The sequence below is a fragment of the Pseudochaenichthys georgianus genome, chromosome 16 (assembly GCF_902827115.2).
Source record: "Pseudochaenichthys georgianus chromosome 16, fPseGeo1.2, whole genome shotgun sequence".
NCBI lineage: Eukaryota > Metazoa > Chordata > Actinopteri > Perciformes > Channichthyidae > Pseudochaenichthys > Pseudochaenichthys georgianus.
The window spans coordinates 25,542,601-25,565,360 of NC_047518.2; the positions used below are offsets into that span (position 1 = coordinate 25,542,601).

Consider the following 22,760-nt stretch of genomic DNA (forward strand, 5'->3'; position numbering starts at 1 on the left):
GAAATATAATACAACACTTGCAGTCAAGCTGTTTCCTATGAAACAGAGTAATACTCCACGGAGCAGGGAGAATTTTGGATTCCATTTTAGTTGCAGGTATCTCTAAATATAAAAAGATCAAAACAAACCCTCCTGGCTGAACCTTTTATAACCAGGATCAGACCTAGGTCAAGCTAAAATGGAAGCAAAGATAACATTTAATTTCTCTCTTGAAAATGTTCCACTTTTCCATTTCTCTCTGTCCTCCCCCCCGCCTCACCTTTCACTGATGTCTTCAACACGTTGGCCACCGAAGGGCAGGAAGCGGCTTGCGGGAGTATGAGGGCTGCTGGGAGATGCTGGGGCGGAAGCGTGGCCTCTGCTGTTTTGGAGCGAATGTCTCCGGCTGCGTCTTCTCTCTAGGCCTCGCTTCTCATTGGTTCCCCCGACACTGGCCCGCCGGCGCTCCTTGCGGACGCTGGGAGGCAGTTGGGTTTCCTCGTCTCCGTCCTCATGGCGGAGAGTGATCTGGATAGAAAGCATCACAAAAAAAACTGAGCAAATAATAATAATAATAATAATCAGAGATGGCAAAAGTGCACACGTCCTTTACCCAAGTAGAAGTACAGATACTCGTGTTTAAAAATACTTCTTTACTCAAGTAAAAGTAAAGAAGTACGGGCTTTGAAATGTACTCAAGTAAAAAGTACCCATAACTACCAACTGTTTTAAAAAGTAACTGACCTCCCTTTGTATTAATAGAACAATAATGTCACTGTTAGCTAACGAATGTTTCGATGCTGAACAACGGCAAAATGACAAAGTTCTCATTGGTCCCTCTTCTTTAGAGAAGACCAGGAAGTGATGGATACGGACGGATCGTGTTCAAATGAATAGGCACACAATGACTCTAAATAATAATGATCACGCCACCAAATGCAGGTTAAAGCTAATGTAACAAACCTGTTTTGAAAATGTAAGAAGTAGAAAGTACAGGTATTTGTGTTAAAAATTTAAGAAGTAAAAGTAAAAAGTCGTTAGAAAAATAAGTAGTGGAGTAAAGTATTGATACCAGAAAAATGTACTTAAGTACAGTAACAAAGTATTTGTACTCCACTACTTCCCACCTCTGATAATAATAATAATACATGGGATTTTTATGGCGCTTTTCCTAATGCTCAAAGACGCTTTACATACAATCAGAACAGAAACAAAACAAAGATATCAAATAAATTAAATAAATCAAACAGCAACCCTGTGACCCAGGACACACATGATCTTTAATATTACATTAAGGCTGGTTGTTATGGAAACATTTGGCGGTTTAGGCTTCCTGACCTCGTAGATGTTGAACTGTTCTACGAGGTCGAGGTCCGTGCCCTTCCTGCTCAGGTGTCTTTGGGCCACCGCTTCGACACCCTGCTCCTCCAGACAGTCCACCATGTCGTAGTACGAGTCCTGATCTGGGAGTCCTGCCAGCGTCTGAAACACATTCAATAAAACATTTACAAGATATAACCTTGGCCCTGCAATATCTTGGATTAACTGTGAAAGTGAATTGAAACAATAAAGAAGGATCGGCTGAGAGACAGAAAGGGAGTACAATTACTTTGTTTTGTTCAAACCTTGAAAACATTTAAATGGAATCAGTAGCCAGATATGCTATCCAAATAAACTTCATTCATATTGGGTTGGTCTCCAGTGTAACTATATCTCTGTGCACTATACAACTGGGCAGGTTCATTATATTCATGATACTGCACAGTCCATAGTTCTTTTGAATCAAGGTTTAGTCTGCTGGTGCTGTAGCTGTTGATTGTACTTTGGTAAGCTTGACAGTCTTTGTGTTTTTATCTGGGTGACACATTGTCACAAATGCAATCACAACATATAGATTGTATTGGAGTTAATGGAGCTGACAGAATGGCCTAGCAGATCATTTCACATTTAGAAACCCAGATACAAGTTTTCCACAATTTGTAACAGGAATTAAAAGATAGAGACCATTAAGGAAGAAATTATGGAAAGAAGCAGACAACATTTTACTAGCAATTGGTATAGAGCTACTTGCCAAACCTAAGAACTGTAGGTTGTTTTCTTACCTTATTGATGAGTGTCATCGCATACACCAGCAGCTCCGTATCCACTCCATCCTTCTCCTCCAGGATTTCCATGATGTTTGACCACAGTTTTGTTCCTGCAGCAGAGAAAAGGCATGCAACACATTGTATATCACAAGACAAACTCAAGACGGACTTGATGACAAAGATACCTGTATTAATAATAAAGTCGTAACTAATCCATCAGCTAGTTTTAAGAAATAAAAAACGTTGCAACCTTGAAGTTGCAACAGGGAGCCGGAATCCAAACAAAAACAATGCTGTTATCCCATGGCTCCAGAAAGAGAAACAGTCAGAATTGTCTGCAATAGCCTCAATAAAAACGTTCTGAGGAAAAATAGAACGGGGGCGATTTGATCTCCGGCTGTGAGTGTCAGACACAAGAGTCAAGTCCATCTCATCAGGAGACTGAGGATCAGGTTCAGTCTTCTTATGCAACAGCAGAAGTGACAGGATAAGAGCTGAGACAGAGGGATACCTGACTCCAGCACAGCCAATGATCAGCCTCCTCTCCCAGTACAATGTGGAGCCTTCAGAGCGGCAGGTAACTGAACCCCGCTGCAGACAGCAGTTACAGTCTTTCTCAATAAGCCTCGTTCCATGCATAGCTCTGGAGCTGTACAGGACAACTGATCTGAAAACGGTGTAACAGGAGACTGTGATCTGCAGTCAGCTGAACAGCAATACAGCCACCATGGATGACTTGATACGTGGAATTAATTTAAATATTAGCCCTTAATGGGAATTTTCTTTTTCACGTTTAGACTATTCACATAATAAATGAAATATCTCACTTTACTTGAGAATTTGAACAGCAGATAATAACAGCTGTCATAATGCACATGTGATGTTTCAGTGATATGTAAACAATGTCCTCTTAGGTGGAAAAACCACATTCAAATACAACTCTTTGGATGTAATATCCACAGAACATTTGACAGTTTCCCCTGTCTGCTGATATTGGCTTTAACATCCCAGCATTTCTGTAAACGTACCTCTTTTGGCATCCACAGCATTAACAGCCTTTATGAGCAGGGCGGCGTTAGACTCGGTGTACTCCACAAACACCAGCAGCAGTTTTAGGGCTGTCTTTACCACCAGACGAAACTGCATAAAGAGAACAAATTAAGTTAACACAGATATCACAATGTGGCCCTAAAACCAATCATTAAAGAAAGAATCTACTGAATTTCAATTGTAAACTTCATGCTTAAATAAATGGATCAACACAACACAAAGGCTGAGAACCGCTCGAACCAACAACTATCAAATGGTATCATATTTTCTAATAAAAGCTTTTCCTGTCTAAAACGTCTTGAGAGGTTTGATAAGAACCATGTGTGTCGCTGGGCGAATGAATAGACATTTAAAAGCTCATGGGGAGCATACTGTTCTGTACTGAAATAATGAGGAATATCACGCACTTAAAAGTGACTACAATCAGAATCAAATAAAGACCGGGGTTATAATAAACAAGAAGAGTGTTCAATATTTCAGCAGCCAAATAAAAAAATTATTGGACAAAAAAATTGAAGGAGAGAGAAAACTATCAGAGAGGGGAGTAGTAGGTCTGAAACACCATCAACATCATGTCAGTGGTGATAACACCTTCAGAGATAATATAATACGTCTGAACAGCTGCCACATCTGCACTACAACTGGTAAACACCCCCATGTCCATAGTCAACATGACTGTTGCCAATGGAAATGTGGCATGTAAATTGATGGGAAGACACGGTTTGATTAAAAAAAAAATAAGCAGGGTGCCAAATAATATTCCAATATTTATGTGGGAATGGAAAATGGTAAAATGGTAAATGGACTGTACTTATATAGCGCTTTATCCAGTCTTTACGACCCCTCAAAGCGCTTTACATACTACATGTCATTCACCCATATTCATACAGAGCAGTGTACCTTACTCTAGGAACTAACATTCATACACATTCACACACCGTTGGCCATGCCATCGGGAGCAACTCAAAAAAAGTAATTAGTAGGAACAGAAAACAGTGAGGGAAAGAGAGAAGTTAATATCTTCATCTGCTGTGCGTTACACAATCTGGCCACTAGAGGGCCGAGGGGACCACAATGACAGAGGAGTTTGTGACAGTCTCTATGTCATCATTGCACAGATGACTGTGTCTAATGTTAATATTCGTTACCTTGGATCCCACCAGGGTGTAAAGCCACTGCACCGTTTCATTGTGAGTTATGAGGCCGTTCATCCCGTCCACATACAGCATAATCTGACCGAGAGCTGGAGAGAAACAGAGAGAGAGAGATGGGCATTGGTTAATCATCTGCCATTTTTGTTTTGTGTTTTTCTTCTTTTTACTAAACGGACTACACTTGTTGTAGAAACCAAAGTAAAACACTGATAATTACTCTCACTGGAATAATTTCTCAAAAAGCATGTGAAACTTGAGTGATAAAGTCTTGTCTGGTTGTCTTTTCAATTTGTGGCAATATAAACAAAACATTGACATTATTGGGCCAGAGCACTAAGGTAAAACTCCCTGTGTACTCTGACATAATGATTTCAGTCCATCCCTCATGTTTGAAAAGAGGACCTTGTCATGTATATGAACAAAACCGTGGATTTTTTAAAGAATTTGCTGTGGTTGTCACGTCATAATAAACGAGCACACAATAACATTAATATTCCTCTGCCCATCATGATTACATCCTAAACTATAGTTGCTGGACCAACCAACAAATTGGGAAAAGACAAAAAAAGAAAAAGGGTCCACTCAGAAGACACAACTGTAGGAAAAATATTTGAGTTGAGTACCTCACTGTATGCTGACATGACTTCCATCTATAACAGGATACATAAATAAGAACATAATAAGAGCCAAGGGATCCCTATTGGGGGCCATAACAGTGTAGGGCTTCTGTTAAAGTAGGAAATGGGGGAAGGGGGTCAAACACTGCTGGAAAGAAGTGAAACAGACAAAAGCTGCCTTTAAATATGGAGTCTTTTTATTTTAACAGCATCTCAGTGGCCATCCTTAGAGAGTTAATGCATGCACACAAAAGACCACAGCAACAGGATGAGCTCAGCTTGAACTCACTGAAACTGTAGGTGATACATTGGCTGACATGGGGCGGGAAGCATAGCAGTATAAACATGTGAACACATCGAAATGGAACATTTTTGGAAGGCCTGTTTGAATATTTCTTGGCATAAGCGGTCTTGTATAGGGGGTAATGTTCTTTTTCAAAAGTGAGAAAAGGTGATGCTTGTGCTAATCAAGTTCCAAGACGTATGAGTAGCTGGGCTGCTACAGCTGACACACCGTGTGTTTTGAACTGTTTAAATCTTGGAAAAAAACTACAAATGGACAGGCAGAGTTCAATCTTTGACCGAAAACTAGATACATGACTTAAAAAGGCTTATTGAGAGTAAGATCTAATCTCCTTTAGCCATGTTTCTTCAGACTGGTTATGATGAGAGCCTGCAGATTCTGTCATATATTTCCCCCCTCCTCTTCTCTAGAGGGGCATGAACATTGTGAATATGCGGTAGATAAGCCAAAATTCCCAGGTGCAGCTGATGTCTGTGCATGGTGCGTGAGAGTGTGTGAGTGGGTGGATGCATGAGTGCATGCCTGTGTGTGTGTGTGTGTGTGTGTGTGCGTGCGCGCGCGTGCGTGTGTGCGCGTGTGTGTGTGTGTGTGTGTGTGTGTGTGTGTGTGTGTGTGTGTGTGTGTGCGCTGCAGCAGCAGGGGCAGTTCATCTTTTATCAATCAGGGTTAATTACTCACAACATGTCAGGCCAGAGCATTCCTCACAGTCCTCTCCTGCTGTGAGCTCAGAGCCGGGCGTCACAGCAAGTCAGCGGCTTGGACAACATGGCGAATCAAAGCAGACCACATCAGAGTGTGTTTATGAAAACATGATTAACCTCCTCAGTCAGCGAGGGCCAGCGTGTCACCCTCTCCTGTGACTCCCCCCTATTTGTATGGGACTACTGCTGACAGACAAGTGACAGCAGTAATGACATGACGTACAGCTGCTCTAATGATTCCTATGGTTTGTAGAAAAAATTATCTAACTTTGTGAAAAGTGGCTAAAATAACTAGTCACGGAAATTCTTTAAACACAGACACACACAGCTGTGACTTTGCTGAATGAGTAAAGCGTGACACGCTTCTTTTCAAACGGGTAGCGTTTACCTGCGGTATCATCATAGCAATGACTTCTATCTCCTGTGTGCACCTGTGTACAGTATCTGGTGAGGGTTTGAGGAATGTCCAATTGAAAACAGGGGTGAGAAAAGATAGGTGGCTTTAATGAGGCATTTTAAAGTGTCATTACACAACATGGATGTTCAGCTGCTGATAGATGAGACTTTGCTGATCGTTCCCTAAAGGCAACCACAAAATCAAATGACTCTGATTTTTCTCACATGTTATTTAAAGGTCCCATGTCATGGCCATTTCTACTGATCATATTTCCATTGTTGAGGTCTACTAGAATAGATTTACATTGTTCAATGTTCCAAAATTGCATTGGTTTCTCATACAGCATCTCTGGCACCAGGTATTCACTCTCTGTCCTAAACGGCTTGTTGGAGCTTCTGCCCCACCCCCCACCTCCCTGTGAGCCCAGTATGCTCTGATTGGTCGGGACGTTGCGAGGTTCGTTGCTGCTCGTTGCTGCTCGCCGCTGCTGCGAGGAGCGGACAGGTTTCCGGGTTGGCGATACAGCGAGAACAAGCAAAACTCATCCTGAGCACACACAAACACTCACAGCCGAAGTAAAATCAATAAGTGTGGCTTGATATTGAGTAAGAAAAAGGTTTATAACGCTGTGAGAATGGGTCTGCGGGGAGCATTTCTCCGCAATCCCAACTCGTCTATTACCAGCGTTTACCAGCCAAGGGATCCTGGTGTGAGAGGTGCTCCACGGATTGGTCCATTTGGGCCAATCCGGTCATTTGTTGTTGATTTGGGTGTTCACACGTCACAGAACCCAGGAAGCAAACAATGGAAAATGAGAAATCTCCAACGAGGCGTTTTGAGGCAGCATAGACAGGTCTTTTCTGTGTTAGAGTTTTACTCGCTACAGGGTGTACTTTGAGGGTTTTTGAGTCTGCAGACCGTTTACATGCATAAAAACCTTCATAACACACAAGAGAACGGGTAATAACCGGAAAAGCATGACATGGGCCCTTTAAGACGTCATTAAAATATATTGTCGATAGAATCCGGGATTTTTTGTACTTAAGCTTGTGAAATATAAACAAATGTCTATATAAAATGTGGATTTAATTCAATGAGCATTAGTTAAGCTTAAGAAACGATATGACTGACGAACCTCGCCAGGAACCACACAGTAACCTTTCTTTTAGGTTCATTATAAGAAATTATTCTTGCTGCCATTTATGTACAACTCAACTTTGAGCATGAGAAACCACATAAGCTGATGATACCCTGTGAACAGTTAAGTAAACTGATACTGCAACTGTTTGAAAGAAATACAATTACCTTTGATTATGAGAAACTGCAACCTTAAGAGTCTGGTCAGAAACCGTTTGAAGGAAACATCTAATAACTCTGAGAGTAATCGCCCTTTGTGAACTTCAAATAGAACTGATTTCCACACACTTCTGATTAAATTAGTCGTGAAACTGCTCCGGAAAATGGAAAGTTACCTGAGAGTTGCAGTCCAGGTATTTAAAGTTAGATTAAATCATTATACTAGGGCAAACTTTCCCAGCCTTTTTCTGAAAAGCTGGGACCTTGTGTCCAGAACGTGGGAATTGTTTTTAAGGTTAACAACAAACAGTCATCAATAACTTCGGAAGATGGTTAATAAGAAGAGCATGTGAGTGGTGAGTATGTACAGGACACCCCCTACTTCAAGCACTGATCTGGGGCCAAAAATGTGGGCCTCGATACAAGTAATCATGAGCAGCTCTATAATACCTCACACAAAGTTCAACAATAACATTGCTAAATCTCTTTGCATGTATGTCACGTAATGAGATGTTGGCAGACAATGAGCTGCCTTCAAAGCACAGTGATTAGAATTTAAATGTAAGCCATTATGGGAAAAGAGAGCCAAGGAAGAAAGATTTAGCTAAAGAGAAACTTGGAAGTGTTCAATGAGACTGCTGGCGTCTGTACAGCACTCTCACAGTCTATTTCCTTCAAGGGCAAACTTATGTTTGCCCTTGAAGGAAATAGACTGGAGAACAGAGAACAGTTGAATGGTATCAAACTGCAGATAGGGAGCCATAGTGTGGAAGAGACGGACCAAGTAAAAACCAATGCAACCGAGGTCTGGTGGAAGTGTTTCTTCTGGGCCTCTCCCTCTCATAAACCACAGCAATTATCTTCCACAACCGCAGGAATGTGCAGGAAAGGCTGCTCCCTGACCACTGCCGAGGTGAGAAGCACTCTGAGGTCTGGGTGGCAGCACCAACACGAGCCAACCTACTAAAAAAAAGAGAGGAAACAACCGTATCTAAGAAGATGCAGGAAATAACTCACCATCGTCTACTCGACAAAACTGTTCACCCTCCTTCCACTCACAATTATGGCCCTATGGTTTAATTTACATTTGGGAATTTATCAAAACTGGGTCAGCCAAACTGTCTGTCAGCGGGCAACATTTATTTTATCAGGATGTTGGGATAGGGGCCAAATCTCCATCCCATACAGTGCAATTTAGGGCCTCTTATGTTATTATGCTCTGCTTTAGCAGGGGGCTGCACTCAGGTCTGAAGTGTGCCTCCCTGTACCCGTGTAATGTGGACGTGGTTTACTGCAAAGTCTGGAAAATAATTGTTATGAAGATTCTTGTTCTATTGTGTCACCTTAATTATAGTGAATTATTTTAATTTCAAGATTAGTGTCAACACTGGATTCTGGGAACGCATAAGGAGACACAGACAGCACTGACGTGTGAAATAACAATATATCATGACCCCTTTACAGTTAGTTAGTATTGGTGGAAGCAACCACATTAGCGCTACACATAGTCAATGTTAATTAAAAAGCATAGATTAGTACAGATAACTGAAATATATCCGAGCAGCTGAAAGATTTCCTTTGCCATTTATCATGAGTGCATGACGGCTTCCAGCTAGCTTCTCATTTAGAGTCTACCATAAAAAGAGCTGTTTACAACTGTCAATTATGAGCTGAATAAGACATGTGCATGGGTTACAGACAGTCCATTTGTTGTTCAGCTAATCACCCAGCCCATTAGAGCCAGACAAACTGCCTCTGCCAGTCAAACTCCAGTCGCCCACTGCCAAACTTAAATCGAGCCCCGTACAGTAAAACAACGGGGGGTGCTTCCATTTTCACTCCGAATACATGTCTGCCAGTATTCGACACAATGTACTGTGGGTCTAAGCTCAAACTAATTCCCTAAAGACAAACAAACAAACCTCATGGAATAATAACATGAAGTAAGTCAGGAGAGACTTTCCAGTGTTTGGCTTTGCAGACCTGATCAACTCCTGCATTGCTGAGCCCAGTGAACTACAACCCTGTGAGGAAAATAAAAAAGCTCAAACATATGACACGTCTCCATTTTCTTCTCTATTTAAAATTGTATGGAGCTGATAGATTATAACTGCTGCTGTTCTGAATGTCAATAAACTCATTTTAGGACAATTGGGGAAAGCCCAGTTTTTCCCATCCCATCCAAGTGGGGAAGACTTTGGAGGAAAGCTGCTGCGAGACATCCACCCACTCGTAGAGCGGGCTGAAAGATGAGCTGCGGTAAATTCTTACTGCTCTTGAGAGAGTAGTGGTGTGATTGGCTCTGGTTCTGGCCAGCCGTGTGCTGAATTCAGGCCCAAAAAACCGTCAGCTCACAGGAATCAGCTGTAAAACGAAGCCCACGGGGATTTCACTGTATCTGCCTGCATGCTACATTAAGGCAAACATATTAATATATTCTGTTCAAATGATGGTTTATGTTTCTTAGACGGCAAGTTTAGAGATGATCAAATAAACTATGGAGAAATACACCAAATGAAACATTATTAGAATATAATTGGTTTGTATTCTAAATTCTGTTACAGTAAAACAATGAAGGGTTGTAATTCCAGTGCAAGTGAGGTTGCTCAGACGGAAAACTATAGATGGATGGAAAGAAAAAGAAGGGCAGATTGTAGGTCAAGCAGGTGGGGTTGAATAAGGTTCAGATGCAAGCTGTTTGAACAAGTGAGGGGGATCTGAAGGGGGCTGTGGGGGTCTGCAGGGTCTGACACAGGGGGAGGACAGCACCAAGCCTAACCAAACACCTCACAACAGCCTTTGTGTTTTCTGTATAGATACATATAAAACAGTCTTGTCATCATGAATATACTTTCAACTTGTGGTTATTAACCTGTGGGGAGAGGATGGTAAAATGACAGTTGATTTGTTTCAAGATAGTATAAAAAGTGTATAGAGAGTAGTGTTTGTCAGTTAGAACGTTTATTCTATTTAATACGGAGAGGCCAGGCTGGAGGCAAAGCCAAATGAAGTTGTATTTTTTTCAGTCATACCAAAAGTGATGAGTCTTAAGGATACTTAATTAAATATGAAAATATATAAAGCTTCCTCAACAGGACAATAACTGGTAAGTATTGACATTTCTGCCAGGACAAACAAAAGCAAACTAACCACAAACTTCAGAGCACCAGAGTGGCATCACGGAGACTGTACTGTGTGTGGGTTTGTGAAAATGCAGTGTTTTCAGAAAGGCATTGCACAAAGCTGAAGCAGGAGCAGTGATTGGCTCTGAGAGTTGCAGGAGATCAGGAGATCGGGTGATGCACGTGATCTCATGTTCCCATGGGATCTCATTACAATCAAGGAGTTAAGGTTCCCATCGGTACGACAAAGCATTCGATCTCCTTCTTGCACCACACACAGGGCTTGTCTGCGTGTGTGTCAGCAGTTCCTGTGTTTTCCATCTCAGATTTTCTTTTACCTAAGATCCCTCGAACAAGGAAATGATCACACCTACCAGCCTACACACATTGATGCCTTTGCACGAAGCCTCTTAAACACAGCCCAGACAGAATGGAAATGTTTATCCAGACGATGGGCCCTAGTAAAGGTCTCCCCTTCTACAAAAAAGACCTATAACACAGCCAGACAACACAATACACATTGTTTCCAACAAGAGCTTCCAAACGCTGTTAACCCAACTGTGCCTGGGGTTTCACTTAATGCTCAGAGAAATGGTCAGAACAGCAAGGAGAGAATTCAGTTATGCTCTGTTCAATATGTTTAGAACTTAGGTCCGAGTTGAACACAGAAAGATTGTGATTCCAAATTCAGATAAAAAAATATTCCAGTATAAAATGATATTTTGGAAACTAGACATTATAATGGAGAAATCTAAGAAGTAGTGACATAGCTAAATGAAACCACTATCATGCAAACTCAACCCATCATGCAATGTTTATTTATTTGATAAAGTATCTGTTCATTAATATCAAGCATTTCATACTGTATATAGTTTAAAGATGCCAAATCAACTATATAGAATATTTAAAGGTGAATTATCCCTACAGGTTTTACATCCAACCTAACACCAGATCACTGATTAAAATATTCATTTAACAAAGAGAATAAGAACAATTAGCCGCTATTGTGTTTAGTGACACACGTTTGACCCGCACACTGCAGCATTGACGCATGGCTCACTGTTCTGCCTTGCTGATCTGCCATGTAATGCCACACACACACACACACACACACACACACACACACACACACACACACACACACACACACACACACACACACACACACACACACACACACACACACACACACACACACACACACACACACACACACACACACACACACACACACACACACACACACACACACACACACACACACACACACACACACACACACACACACACACACACACACACACACACGCACGCACACACACACACACACACACACACTGTAGAGACCAACAACACTTTAAACAAAAGGGGTCTTGTGTTTCAGGAGCTCTTGTGAAAAAGCCTGCTGCCCACTAAAGTTACCGCTGTGTGTGACACTAAAAGCTGTGCTGAGCGCTGGTTTGGGAGCAGTGTTCCAGGTCCCAGACAGTTTAAGAGGCAATGAAACACTTGACTAGAGCACATCTCCCTTCCCCACCGACGCCCTCTGAGCAGCTCCCTCTGGAAACCAGGAAGTCAAGGTGCTTTAACTTACGGCATCATAACTGCCGTGTCATTAAAAGCAGAGGATCTCAACATGGTAGCAGGAGAGAGGGAGAGAGAGAGAGCGAGATACACAGATAGAAAGAGAGAAAAGTGTATGATATAGAAGGACAATATGAAATACGGGCATGATTTATTTGATACAGTAATACTTTTGGACCTTTCGCAGCATTACTCCCATTTCTTTGGAAGCTATAAATTCACATTTATAACTTATAGCATGTAAGCCTAGGTACATAATGCAACATTTGATGAGATATGACCTTCTGGATAAGAAGGTTATTTATATAATGTATCAAAATATATTGAAGACTGCTTTAAAAATGGAAGCTTCACTTCCATTTTGATTCTAATGAGTCTTAGAGATGGCTGGTGTTTTGTAAACAACAGTGTGCAGACAGAAAAGGCATGGCCTTAAGGAAGTGCAAACAGAGAAAGTGTTGTTAAAAACATCGCTTATTATGGGGATAAATGTCAACGGGGAACATTTCAAAGCAGGGAATAATTGCTTCAAGTTGACTGTTATTGGTTTGCCTTTAATCGGCCCTCTCTCTGCCGCTCCCATTTTACAGTTACCAATTAAAACACAGTTAGTGCCGTTTCTGAAAATACTACAAGTGGAACGTTGATCTAGGAAAAACCCCTTGTTATTTGTTCACTCTTCTCTGGATTTTGCTCATGATAATAAGTACCATAGGGATCTTCTTCCCACAGCAAAAAGGTTTTAGCCTAATGTAGAAACATCTATGACCTTTTGGCACAATCTACTTTTTATTTTAGGGCCGTTGGAGCCCTTACTGCGCTGTCAACAGTGATGTGTTACTGTGACAACCTTTGTTTTGATTTATTTTGTAGTTTCTATAATGAATGTTGACCCAAAACAAAGGTTGCATCCGTTTTTAAAACCTGAGTTGGAGATTAAGGGTCAAAGACTTTCGGAGCAGCTAAAAAGTGTTTGAATAAATGGTAATAAATACATTTTGAAATAACACTTTACCCCTCGAGACCTCTGCCGTTTTGAAAAACAACATTCTTAACTACAAAAACATTCAGTATGAACCCTTTGCTCAGCTTTTCACTTCATCAGCTACAGATTTATGATGTCACCAACTGTTTTAAAAAGATGGTACATGAACATAGATGTTAAATCTTATTTCTGAAAGGAACAACATGCAATTTCTTACTTCAGATTTGAAAAATGAATATCCCTAATGAGCCCTCTATTACCTTTTTGGCCCCTGTGTGTTTGCCTTTCACCAGAGTGTAAGGCTTACAGGAGGACCAGATGGCATAGGCACCCCTGAAAAAAAGTGACCTCACACCCTTTCTCACTGATGGGGTGATAAAGGCATACAAGCTTTCCCCTGGGCCAAAAAATGCACGCCTCCAAGGAGCTGATTCCAGGTCTGGAAGCCCTCCGAGCCAGGTGTGAGGGGCCCAGAGAGGGGGCCAGGCCCAGAAAATACCCACATGACTGAGGAAGCACTAACGGGCCACAGACACCTCCAGGGCTTTGAGAGGACGGAATGAAAAAGTGAGGAAAAAGAAAAAAATGAGATGGTGTAGATTGCTGGGAGAGCTGCAGGAACTAGCATTCACAATGACGGCAATGTTCCAGAGAGCTAATGCTGGGAACCTGTTCTTGTAAAAATGCATGCAGACTGGTGCGCACATGTGACTGGCTCTTTTTCATCTACAAAAGAACCATAAGATTGATTTCTATTCATGGAAGAGAGGAAGATTGTTTAGTCGGGAGGTTTTTAATTCACACCAGACAGATGGGTTCAAGGCAGCATTCCTACTTCTTCTTCTTCTTCCTTTTTTCCCTTTTTACTGGCCTCAACTTGAAAGACGTTACAGTAAAAAACCCACATTAGAGATGATCGATGCTCGATACCAGAGCAATCACGGTTGTTGGTTTGCCTCTCCATACATGTGTTAAGATTTCAGGCATCTAATGTACTCGTCTCCTGGGGTCCTTATGACATAGCTCCTCTTGGAAGTGATCAACAGTAAAGCAGCCAGACCTACATACATTTCTGACCTGTGCGTCTGCGTTCCTGCACATGCTTGAGTTGTGTTCTCCAACACATGGCTCACAAGGGAGCGCAATCTGCTACTCTCCACATTTCCTCAGCTGGTCAGCAGGAATTAGGTCAGGAGTTGAAACAGGTTAAAAGGGCTTTTGGGAGAGTGGTAGTTTGGTTTAGTTCCTCATGGTGATAGAGATACATGAGGGGAAACTAAAGAGATGGGGCGATAAATTAGCACATTAAAGAATAAAGAGAGTCCCACAGAAACACAGATGTTTTATCTGGATTCTCTGTGAGGTAAAAGGGAAATAAAGGAAAGCACAATAAGAGGGAGAAATAGGATATGAGAAGTGGGCTCATCATTCACATGACAATGACTCCTACATGTGGTCAACTCTGAAGTTTAAAAAGCCTGTCGTTGTCGTCCTCTGCCATGTTTTGGCCATTTACCCCATGTGATTTATCTCTGTCAGGGACCAGGCCAAGTTCAGATGAAACATTACACATCAGAGGGTGAGTCCTGGCGGGGGTCATGTTCATGTTCATAACTTGCCCCCGGGGCAACGTCGGTACTTTGTCACAGAAATCCGCCCTTAGCTCTTTGATATTTTTACAATAACAGCTCAACAAAGAACAGGTTGGAAAACAATACTCAACATCTAATTGAATAAACATGAGGGGGGTGTCATCTGAAATATGCCCCCAGATTATAAGAGTCAAGTACATTGTGTCTCCTTTGAGTAGGTTTAATAAAGGAATAACAAAAAAGAGGTATGGGCTGTGCAATTGTAGTGTTAAATAGAACCTTTTGACACATAACAACACAGACTATAACACCACTTGTTGTTGAATACCAACTATGTGCAATATATATATATGCAGTTAATAACTTTGAAATATATACCTGGCTGCTATATCTTCAGAACTGTTACAGGATGTGTATTTTGTCAATTGTGTCAAATGTTATGGTTAATATTTTTGTATGCATGCTTCTTAGTTCACATTAAACTGTCTTTGGCTCTTTTCTGCTGTAACAAAATGTAAATGTCCCCTCTGTGGGACGAGTAAAGGTATTCTGATTCTGATTCTGACATAAGTTGGATCCAAAAGTGTGCATTTGTTTCTATAATTTTCGTTTTGTAGCGTCATGACATTCTGGCTCAGGTTGACTAATATAAGTTCAACACATTTCTCATAATAAAATGAAAATGAAAGAAAGAAAGTAAGAAAAAGGAGGAGGAAATTTGTTTTATGACCTGCAATATCCTGCCAGAACTTTATTGGCCACTTAAGCATGTGTGACCTGCCCTCTCACAGCAGGCTGTTAAATGGTGGTGACCTTGCAGCGAGTGCTATGAATCCCTTGGACCCCTCATATCCCTGAACACGCTGCCCTGCCCCTTGCCACCTTTAACACACATGATCCCTGACCTCACCGACATGGGACAGATAAATTAACCAGCTGCTAAACTTGGCCTTACTTCCACATTATCTATGGCACACATTTGAGTTTGTTTATACGCCTTAGGTGTGTGAGTGTGAGAAGGTCATCAAGCGCAATCATTAATTTACATGGTGTGTGTAAACACATGTGCTTCTGGATAGGTTTATGGAAAGAGAAGTGTAACAGGTCTGATTGATAGCATCCTTCATTAGCATGTGTTGTAAATTGAAGTGTGAGAAAGGAAACAGTTCTTTGAGTTTATTGGTTTAAAGCTGTGCTGTTCTGCAGCGGACGTACCCCTGAGGATGTAATTCTGGTAGTTCTGGTCGGCTTCAGCGCCAACTTTTATCAAACACGTCAGTCCTTCTGCCACCACAAACTCGTGCACCAGGTCCTTGTCATCCTGGAGAGAGGTCAAAGAGAAAAAGTGAGTATTGAAGAGTCGTCATACATCATACACAGAGAAATAAACTATACTGTTTTAATAGTTCTTTCCTTTAAACAATTACATAGGATGTATTTAGTTCCGCCTCCTTCTCCAACTAAACAACTGTCTTCAGAGTTAGGTAGATTTTAAAACGCTTGAACACTCGGTGGTGTTGTAAAGAGTTTACACAACTTTTTACCAATACATGAAAGTGATAAAGACATGAATCAACCCCTGAAACAATTACAGGACTATACGACTGAACAAATGATATGTATCTTATATAGACAACATGAAGACATTATGTTGCTTCAAGCATTGCTTTAAAACAAAAAAACACACACAATTAGTTGATAAAACAGGAAGTCAAGCTGAATTAACAGATCATAATATGTTTGTTTACATTCGGTTGTAGCTACTGCAAACTGTGTGCAAAGTCCTATTGCTAAGCCCAATGTGTCCTAGATGACAACACTATATGCATCTCTCACACCTGTCAATCACTCTTCAATCAAAGACAGTGTTTTTAAAACGCTGTCTGTAACATGGGGAAGTAAGACTGATATCAGGCCCGGTGGATATTTTAGTCCTCAACTAGAATAATTGGTATTCTCCACACTGGAAACTCCACAAAGCCACTCAGAGTGTAAGAAAGTAAGATATTCTAATCTATTCTGGGACTGCATCATCTTCTGTAGCTCTCTTTTCCATCTTACTGTTGGTTTACCCTCCCCCTCTATGGCCCACTGCCCGCCAGGCCAGCCCAATCCAGTGTGTGAAGTATGACCAGACCCGAACACTGCACAGCTGCCACGAAGGCAGACTCTCAGCACAACTCTGCCTCAAAAACAATGATACGTCCAATTGTGAGTGTGCACTGTTGCATGTGTGCACGCTCCGTATAAGACCTGCATGTTACAGTCTGAATGTCCATAGGAACATTAAAAGCCACTAAGCCAAGCAGAATATACTTCCCACGCTGAGAAATACTGAGTTTTTGGAGAATACCTATGATATCATGAAAAACGTGAAATTCACTGGATGTAGTGAACTAGAGATTTAAAAAATGTCATTTTTTAAGGACGCAGCAAAAACAATTACCTGAAAAATCTGCTTGAGGGAAAATAGTGCTCTCCGTAGCTCCCGTCCAGTTGAGTTGTAGAGTTTTTCTATGAAAGAGATAAGGAAAAGAGAGCGGAAATCAGCTTACAGTCACACATGTGGTATATTTCCATGATGGGTTCATACATAAAGTCAATAAAACAAAAGCACAAGAGACTCGGAATCATTGTGATGTTCCCCATTACTAGGACTTTAGTGTACCACTTGAATCACACATGATGTATCCACCATGATCTACAATTCTTTCCTTCAAAATCACTTCCTTGTGTCAGCGTCATGCACACATTATTGGCAGCAATTTTCCTGAGTAGCTAAATGTGAAAAATGTCCGGCAAGAGGAAAAGTGAGAGCAAAAGAACAGTAGGAGTAACATCTGTGGAGAGTTAGTGAACAGTGGATGTTTCCTGCTGACAAAGCCATATCTGCAGATTACCATAATACAAAGTCAAGGCAGAAACTTTAGCCAATAGCCACCACAATGACTCAGAAACAATGCACCCATTAATCAGTTTATGGAAACACCAAAGAGCACTCAAGGGTAGATATGATGGATGACAGATGCTTGTGATGGAGGCGGACATCTCCTGCAACTACTTTGACAATCCTTCACCCTGTGTGCAGTGTGCACAGTCTGCCAGGAAGTGGCAGCGTTGAGCACATCACTGCTGTGTGAACTCTCTCTGACTCAGCAAAACCTGCTACTTACTGCAGCATTTACAGCAGCATAAGGACAGCACAGTACATCCCTACCCAGTGCAGCTCTCTCTCACGTGGCTTCTCTATCAAGATGTATTTTCATTCACCCATTTCTTGTATTGGGATGCAAGATGACCTTGTTGTCTGCTTTGACAGATACTTTCTTGTCTGATATGTCTTAGTCAGCAGAGGACAGGAGACTGGCATGTACACAAACAGGCATCAACACAGCGAGGCACTTTCTTTCTCTCTTTCTCGCTACATGAAGCACTTTCCCAATGTCAATCTTGTCTGGTTGTTGCACCACTGCAGATTTTGCAGTCGTGACCGGATGGGCAGGATTTATCGCTGTTGCTGCATGAGTGTGTTGAACTCAAATACCCACGCAATGAGAGAAGCAAATAGGCTGACACAGCATATGTACCCATCATACAAACACACAGACACCAGTGGCGAACCGTCAGGGCCTTCAAGGTATTCAGAGAATACCCTGGAACACTCAGATAAAACAAACACAAAATAGATTTAATTATATAAATAAAATGTAATAAAATGTATATACAATGAATAAATGAGAATCGTATCTGTGTTGTTGATCTGTAATATTACAGTGATTTGTTTGTCCTTCTCGGACCATGCACTACGCATTTCAGTGGTGTTGTGTTAGAAAAGAAAGCAACCAATCAGATCTTGTTCTGGGTCTCTGGGTAGAATATCCTTCAACCAAGGTATTCTACATCCTTGATAGAATTGGCCGTTGCACTGAATGTACGTTTGGACTGACAGTTTGATCAACCAATCAGATATTGATTTGTAGCCAAAAGGCGTGTTCTTTCAAAGTTCCCTCAGTCAGGGTCGGCTCTAGAACAAATCGAATGGGGAGGAAATCATTTAGCAAGGGGGGGCACACACTGCCGTCAACAACCAACACACAAACACCAACGCAACTTCAATTTAAAAAAACATGCTGTAAAGTCTATTGTCTTTCACACATATTGCAGGGTGTAGTGCTATTGTATAGCGCACCTATGACTTGTATGCATACATGCACGGTTGTGGCACGACCACCAAAACAGAAACATATGGACATAGGCCACCATATAAAAAGTATGAAAATGTATTTAATATCATATCCATGTGAACATGTTTTAGGTGGGGGTGGACCTAACCTCCTCTAGGAGGGTCTGGGGGCATGCTCCCCCGGGAAGATTATTGTTAAAATATTGAAGTTAAATGCATCAATCTGGTGCACTTTGAGAGCAACATTAGGAGATCTATGGATAGCCTACATCTCTCAGCATCCATATGAAACAGAACTGTACACAGATTTACTTTTTCTTTATGGATATTTTACTAATCACTCCCCTTTTAAACTGTATTCTTGTGTTACTGTCCTATAGTATTTCATACCCGTTTTTCATTTATTCTCTTATTTTTTAATAACTATAGGCTAATGATTATGTAAATGTGTTCCTCGCAAATACTTGTTTACATAAATGGTGACCAAACCGTTTGAGACCCACTGAGATAACCTACACTAAAGTTAACTATCTGATCACTGAGAGAGTCCTTACCTCACTGAGCTGAGGTTATACGATCCTCTCAGTCTGACAGGAGAGGACAACACACTCTCACTCCCTAAGCGTCCAATAGCGACGTTTGGTCAGTGTCCGGTCAGTGTCCGTGGCGTCCAATTGTGACGCTCCTAGGCTCCTTCAGCGTCATAAAGGGACACAAATAGCTTTCAACTGATTGCAATGTATTCCCATCTGCGTCGGGATTTGACGCTCATGGAAGCACGGCATTCGTTTATGCCGGCTGCCCTTAAAGGCAATGTGAGCATCCATTCCCATTGGATAACGGAGAATTTTACACCCGGAAGTAAGTACTCCTCTTACTGTCGATTGATTTTACAGTGATATCTGCACTACTCATCGACTAAAAAACACCAGATTATCCTTGTTAATTACACAACATTGATTGGTTTAAATTGTGTACAATGCTTTTGTATTTTTCCCCTTCGATTCGGAGAAACAAATATGTTTTCTGAGTAAAGGATGGCAGAAGACACTACACTACCCAGAATCCCCAGCTATCGTTTGGCCTACACCATGTGCTCTGTTTGACAAACCCCGTTTTTTTCACCATTCATTCCGATGGCTGGCGTCTATGTCACGTGATCTTCAAATGTCTCCCTGCAGAAAAAGAAAACATGGCCGAACTTCGTTTTATTCTAGGTGTAAAATGCCTATTTTAAAGTTAGTTTGGCCATTAAAATGCGTTTTGATGTCATTTGATGCGAGAAATATGAGTTGTTATTTCAGATTATGTGTGCAGTGGATGTACATGATCTTTAGTTTGCTAGTTATTACGAAGATTACTTCAGGAAATCGCGACGTTTTCATTGTTACCAAGGTGGTTGCTAGGGACGCTGCTATCGATATTATTTCTGTTATGTTGTGTAACTGTTTAATGGTGTTATCTTTATTGCTACCCCCTTCCCCGTCAATGTATAGTGTTGGTCCACAGCCTAAACATATTAGTTTAACAAAATCCGCATCTAAAGATAGCCTACGTTATTTTCCCCCTGTGCAATTCCAGTCTCACATCTCAGAGCACACCGTCATTAACAAATACCGGAAACAGACCGAAATAATAATAATACCTTATTCCGAGTGTGCTTGCTTTTCTCTTTGAAAGTCATCACATAACGGCATTGTAATACACGGTTCGGCTGCATTACATATTACATATCTGCCGTAGTTCTGTATTTATAGAGCCCTGATGAGAAGACAAACATGAGGAACTGAAAACGTGACGTGGATCATAAATATATCAGCCATTAAACAACATCTTACATTTCTTTTCACACAATGCGTCTCCTTGCAGTATCAACACTAATTCGGCTCACTTTTATATTTGATCCAATTGGTAGATAGGCTGTATTTACACCATAAAGGTGCACAGCTGATATCAAGGGACACCTGGTGGTTATGGTGGCATGTTATTGAATTTCAATATTTTTATTATTAGATATTAATACGATCCCTATAAAGTATATTCATTACTCGTTATTCTCTACTAATTGTTAATTAAAGACTGTATGTAATGACTATTTTGCACATCCCTTTCAAGATTTCAAGATGTTCTAAGGTTTATTGACATATCATATAGGCCTACACAACTGTGGTGTAGTTCTGCACTGAATGAAAAACTTGGGTTGCAGGTTCCTCAATAGTGCATTACAAGACATCTATCAATATTTGTGCATACCTCCAGCAATGTTAACTATGTTGAAGCACTTATTTTAACTGATATTATACATAATGTATTATACTCTTATAGATGTATGTAGATATTTCATCTCCGGCCTTGCCAGGTATTGAACAATCAATAAATAAAGAACACAGAGTTGTTGAATATAAAACACAGAATTTATGTGATTATACTAAATGATTTTCAAATAAACACAACTGCATATTTAACTGTTACACATGCTGATGTAACGCAAATGTTCCAACTTGGGATCAATAAAGTATATCTTATCTTAAGCTGATCGATGGCTACTGCCATATTTGCAAAATGTGCCTCTGAACCTTGACAAGTGCATGTTTCAGGCTTATCAATTAATGTAATGTAATGTTATCACAGGGGTCACACACATAAGACCAGCTGTTAAATAAAGCTCTTCTGACCTTAGCTGGCATGTGGGTATATATAGTAATACTGCCCATAATGGGCACAAGCAATTTTCACCCATTTATTAATTATATGTTTTAAATGTGAGTGTTTCCTTTCCCCTAAACCTCCAGGGATGTACACAGTTTAATACTGGCAACTTCTTATTATGGGAAATACGAAAACGTCTTTTAAAACTACAACTCCCAGTAGAGACGTGCCATAGAGAACATGTTGCGAAACAGAATAGCCAGCATGTGTAGTTCTGGGGACGGGGTGGGGGAGGGGGGACGCGGTGGACCCGTTCAAATCCAGCTTTGGACAGTCTGCCGTGGTTCCATCCCATTTCAAGTGCTGTTCGAGAATCGGCTTAACCCTCGGAGCACACTCTCCAATCACAGAGCTTGAGGACTATCACGGGGTTTGTCAAGAGCACATGGTGTAGTCCAAACGATAGCTGGGGATTCTGGGTAGTGTAGTGTCTTCTGCCATCCTTTACTCCTGGGAATGGACGCTCACATTACCTTTAAGGGCAGCCGACATAAACGAATGCCGTGCTTCCATGAGCGTCAAATCCCGACGCAGATGGGAATACATTGCAATCAGTTTAAAGCTATTTGCGTCTCTTTATGACGCTGAAGGAGCCTAGGAGCGTCACAATTGGACGCCACGGACACTGACCAAACGTCGCTATTGGACGCTTAGGGAGTGAGAGTGTGTTGGAGAGGACTCTCCTCCACCTTGGTGTAGAAACAGCTCTTTATATCCGTTAGCATAGCTAGCTAACCAGATGTTACCACGTTACCGCTCGCGCACTCACAAAATACGATCATGCCACACACACACAGAGCCGAGCTTGAATGAAACACAGACCCAGAAGTAGGCTACTTGTACTGTACTGTATATCATATTATTTTCAATGGCTTTACTGTATGATCAGTGTAACAGATGAACAGATCGCCACGGGGCTTTCATCTAAACACACAGCCACGTAATGATAACAAAACAAAAGTCGGGGGTCATTGGTCAAGCAACACACCAATCAGAGAGC

General features: G+C 41.2%; 1 protein-coding gene across 1 annotated transcript in view; it reads right to left on the minus strand.

Moving 5' to 3' along the window:
* Positions 1 to 22,760, minus strand: part of fhod3b (formin homology 2 domain containing 3b) — a 108,227-nt gene that overhangs the window by 25,868 nt on the left and 59,599 nt on the right. Inside the window, 7 exon segments of the mRNA XM_071205856.1 lie at positions 260 to 507; positions 1,318 to 1,461; positions 2,082 to 2,176; positions 3,095 to 3,206; positions 4,265 to 4,359; positions 16,084 to 16,189; positions 17,315 to 17,382. Coding sequence (XP_071061957.1) covers positions 260 to 507; positions 1,318 to 1,461; positions 2,082 to 2,176; positions 3,095 to 3,206; positions 4,265 to 4,359; positions 16,084 to 16,189; positions 17,315 to 17,382 — 868 coding nt within the window.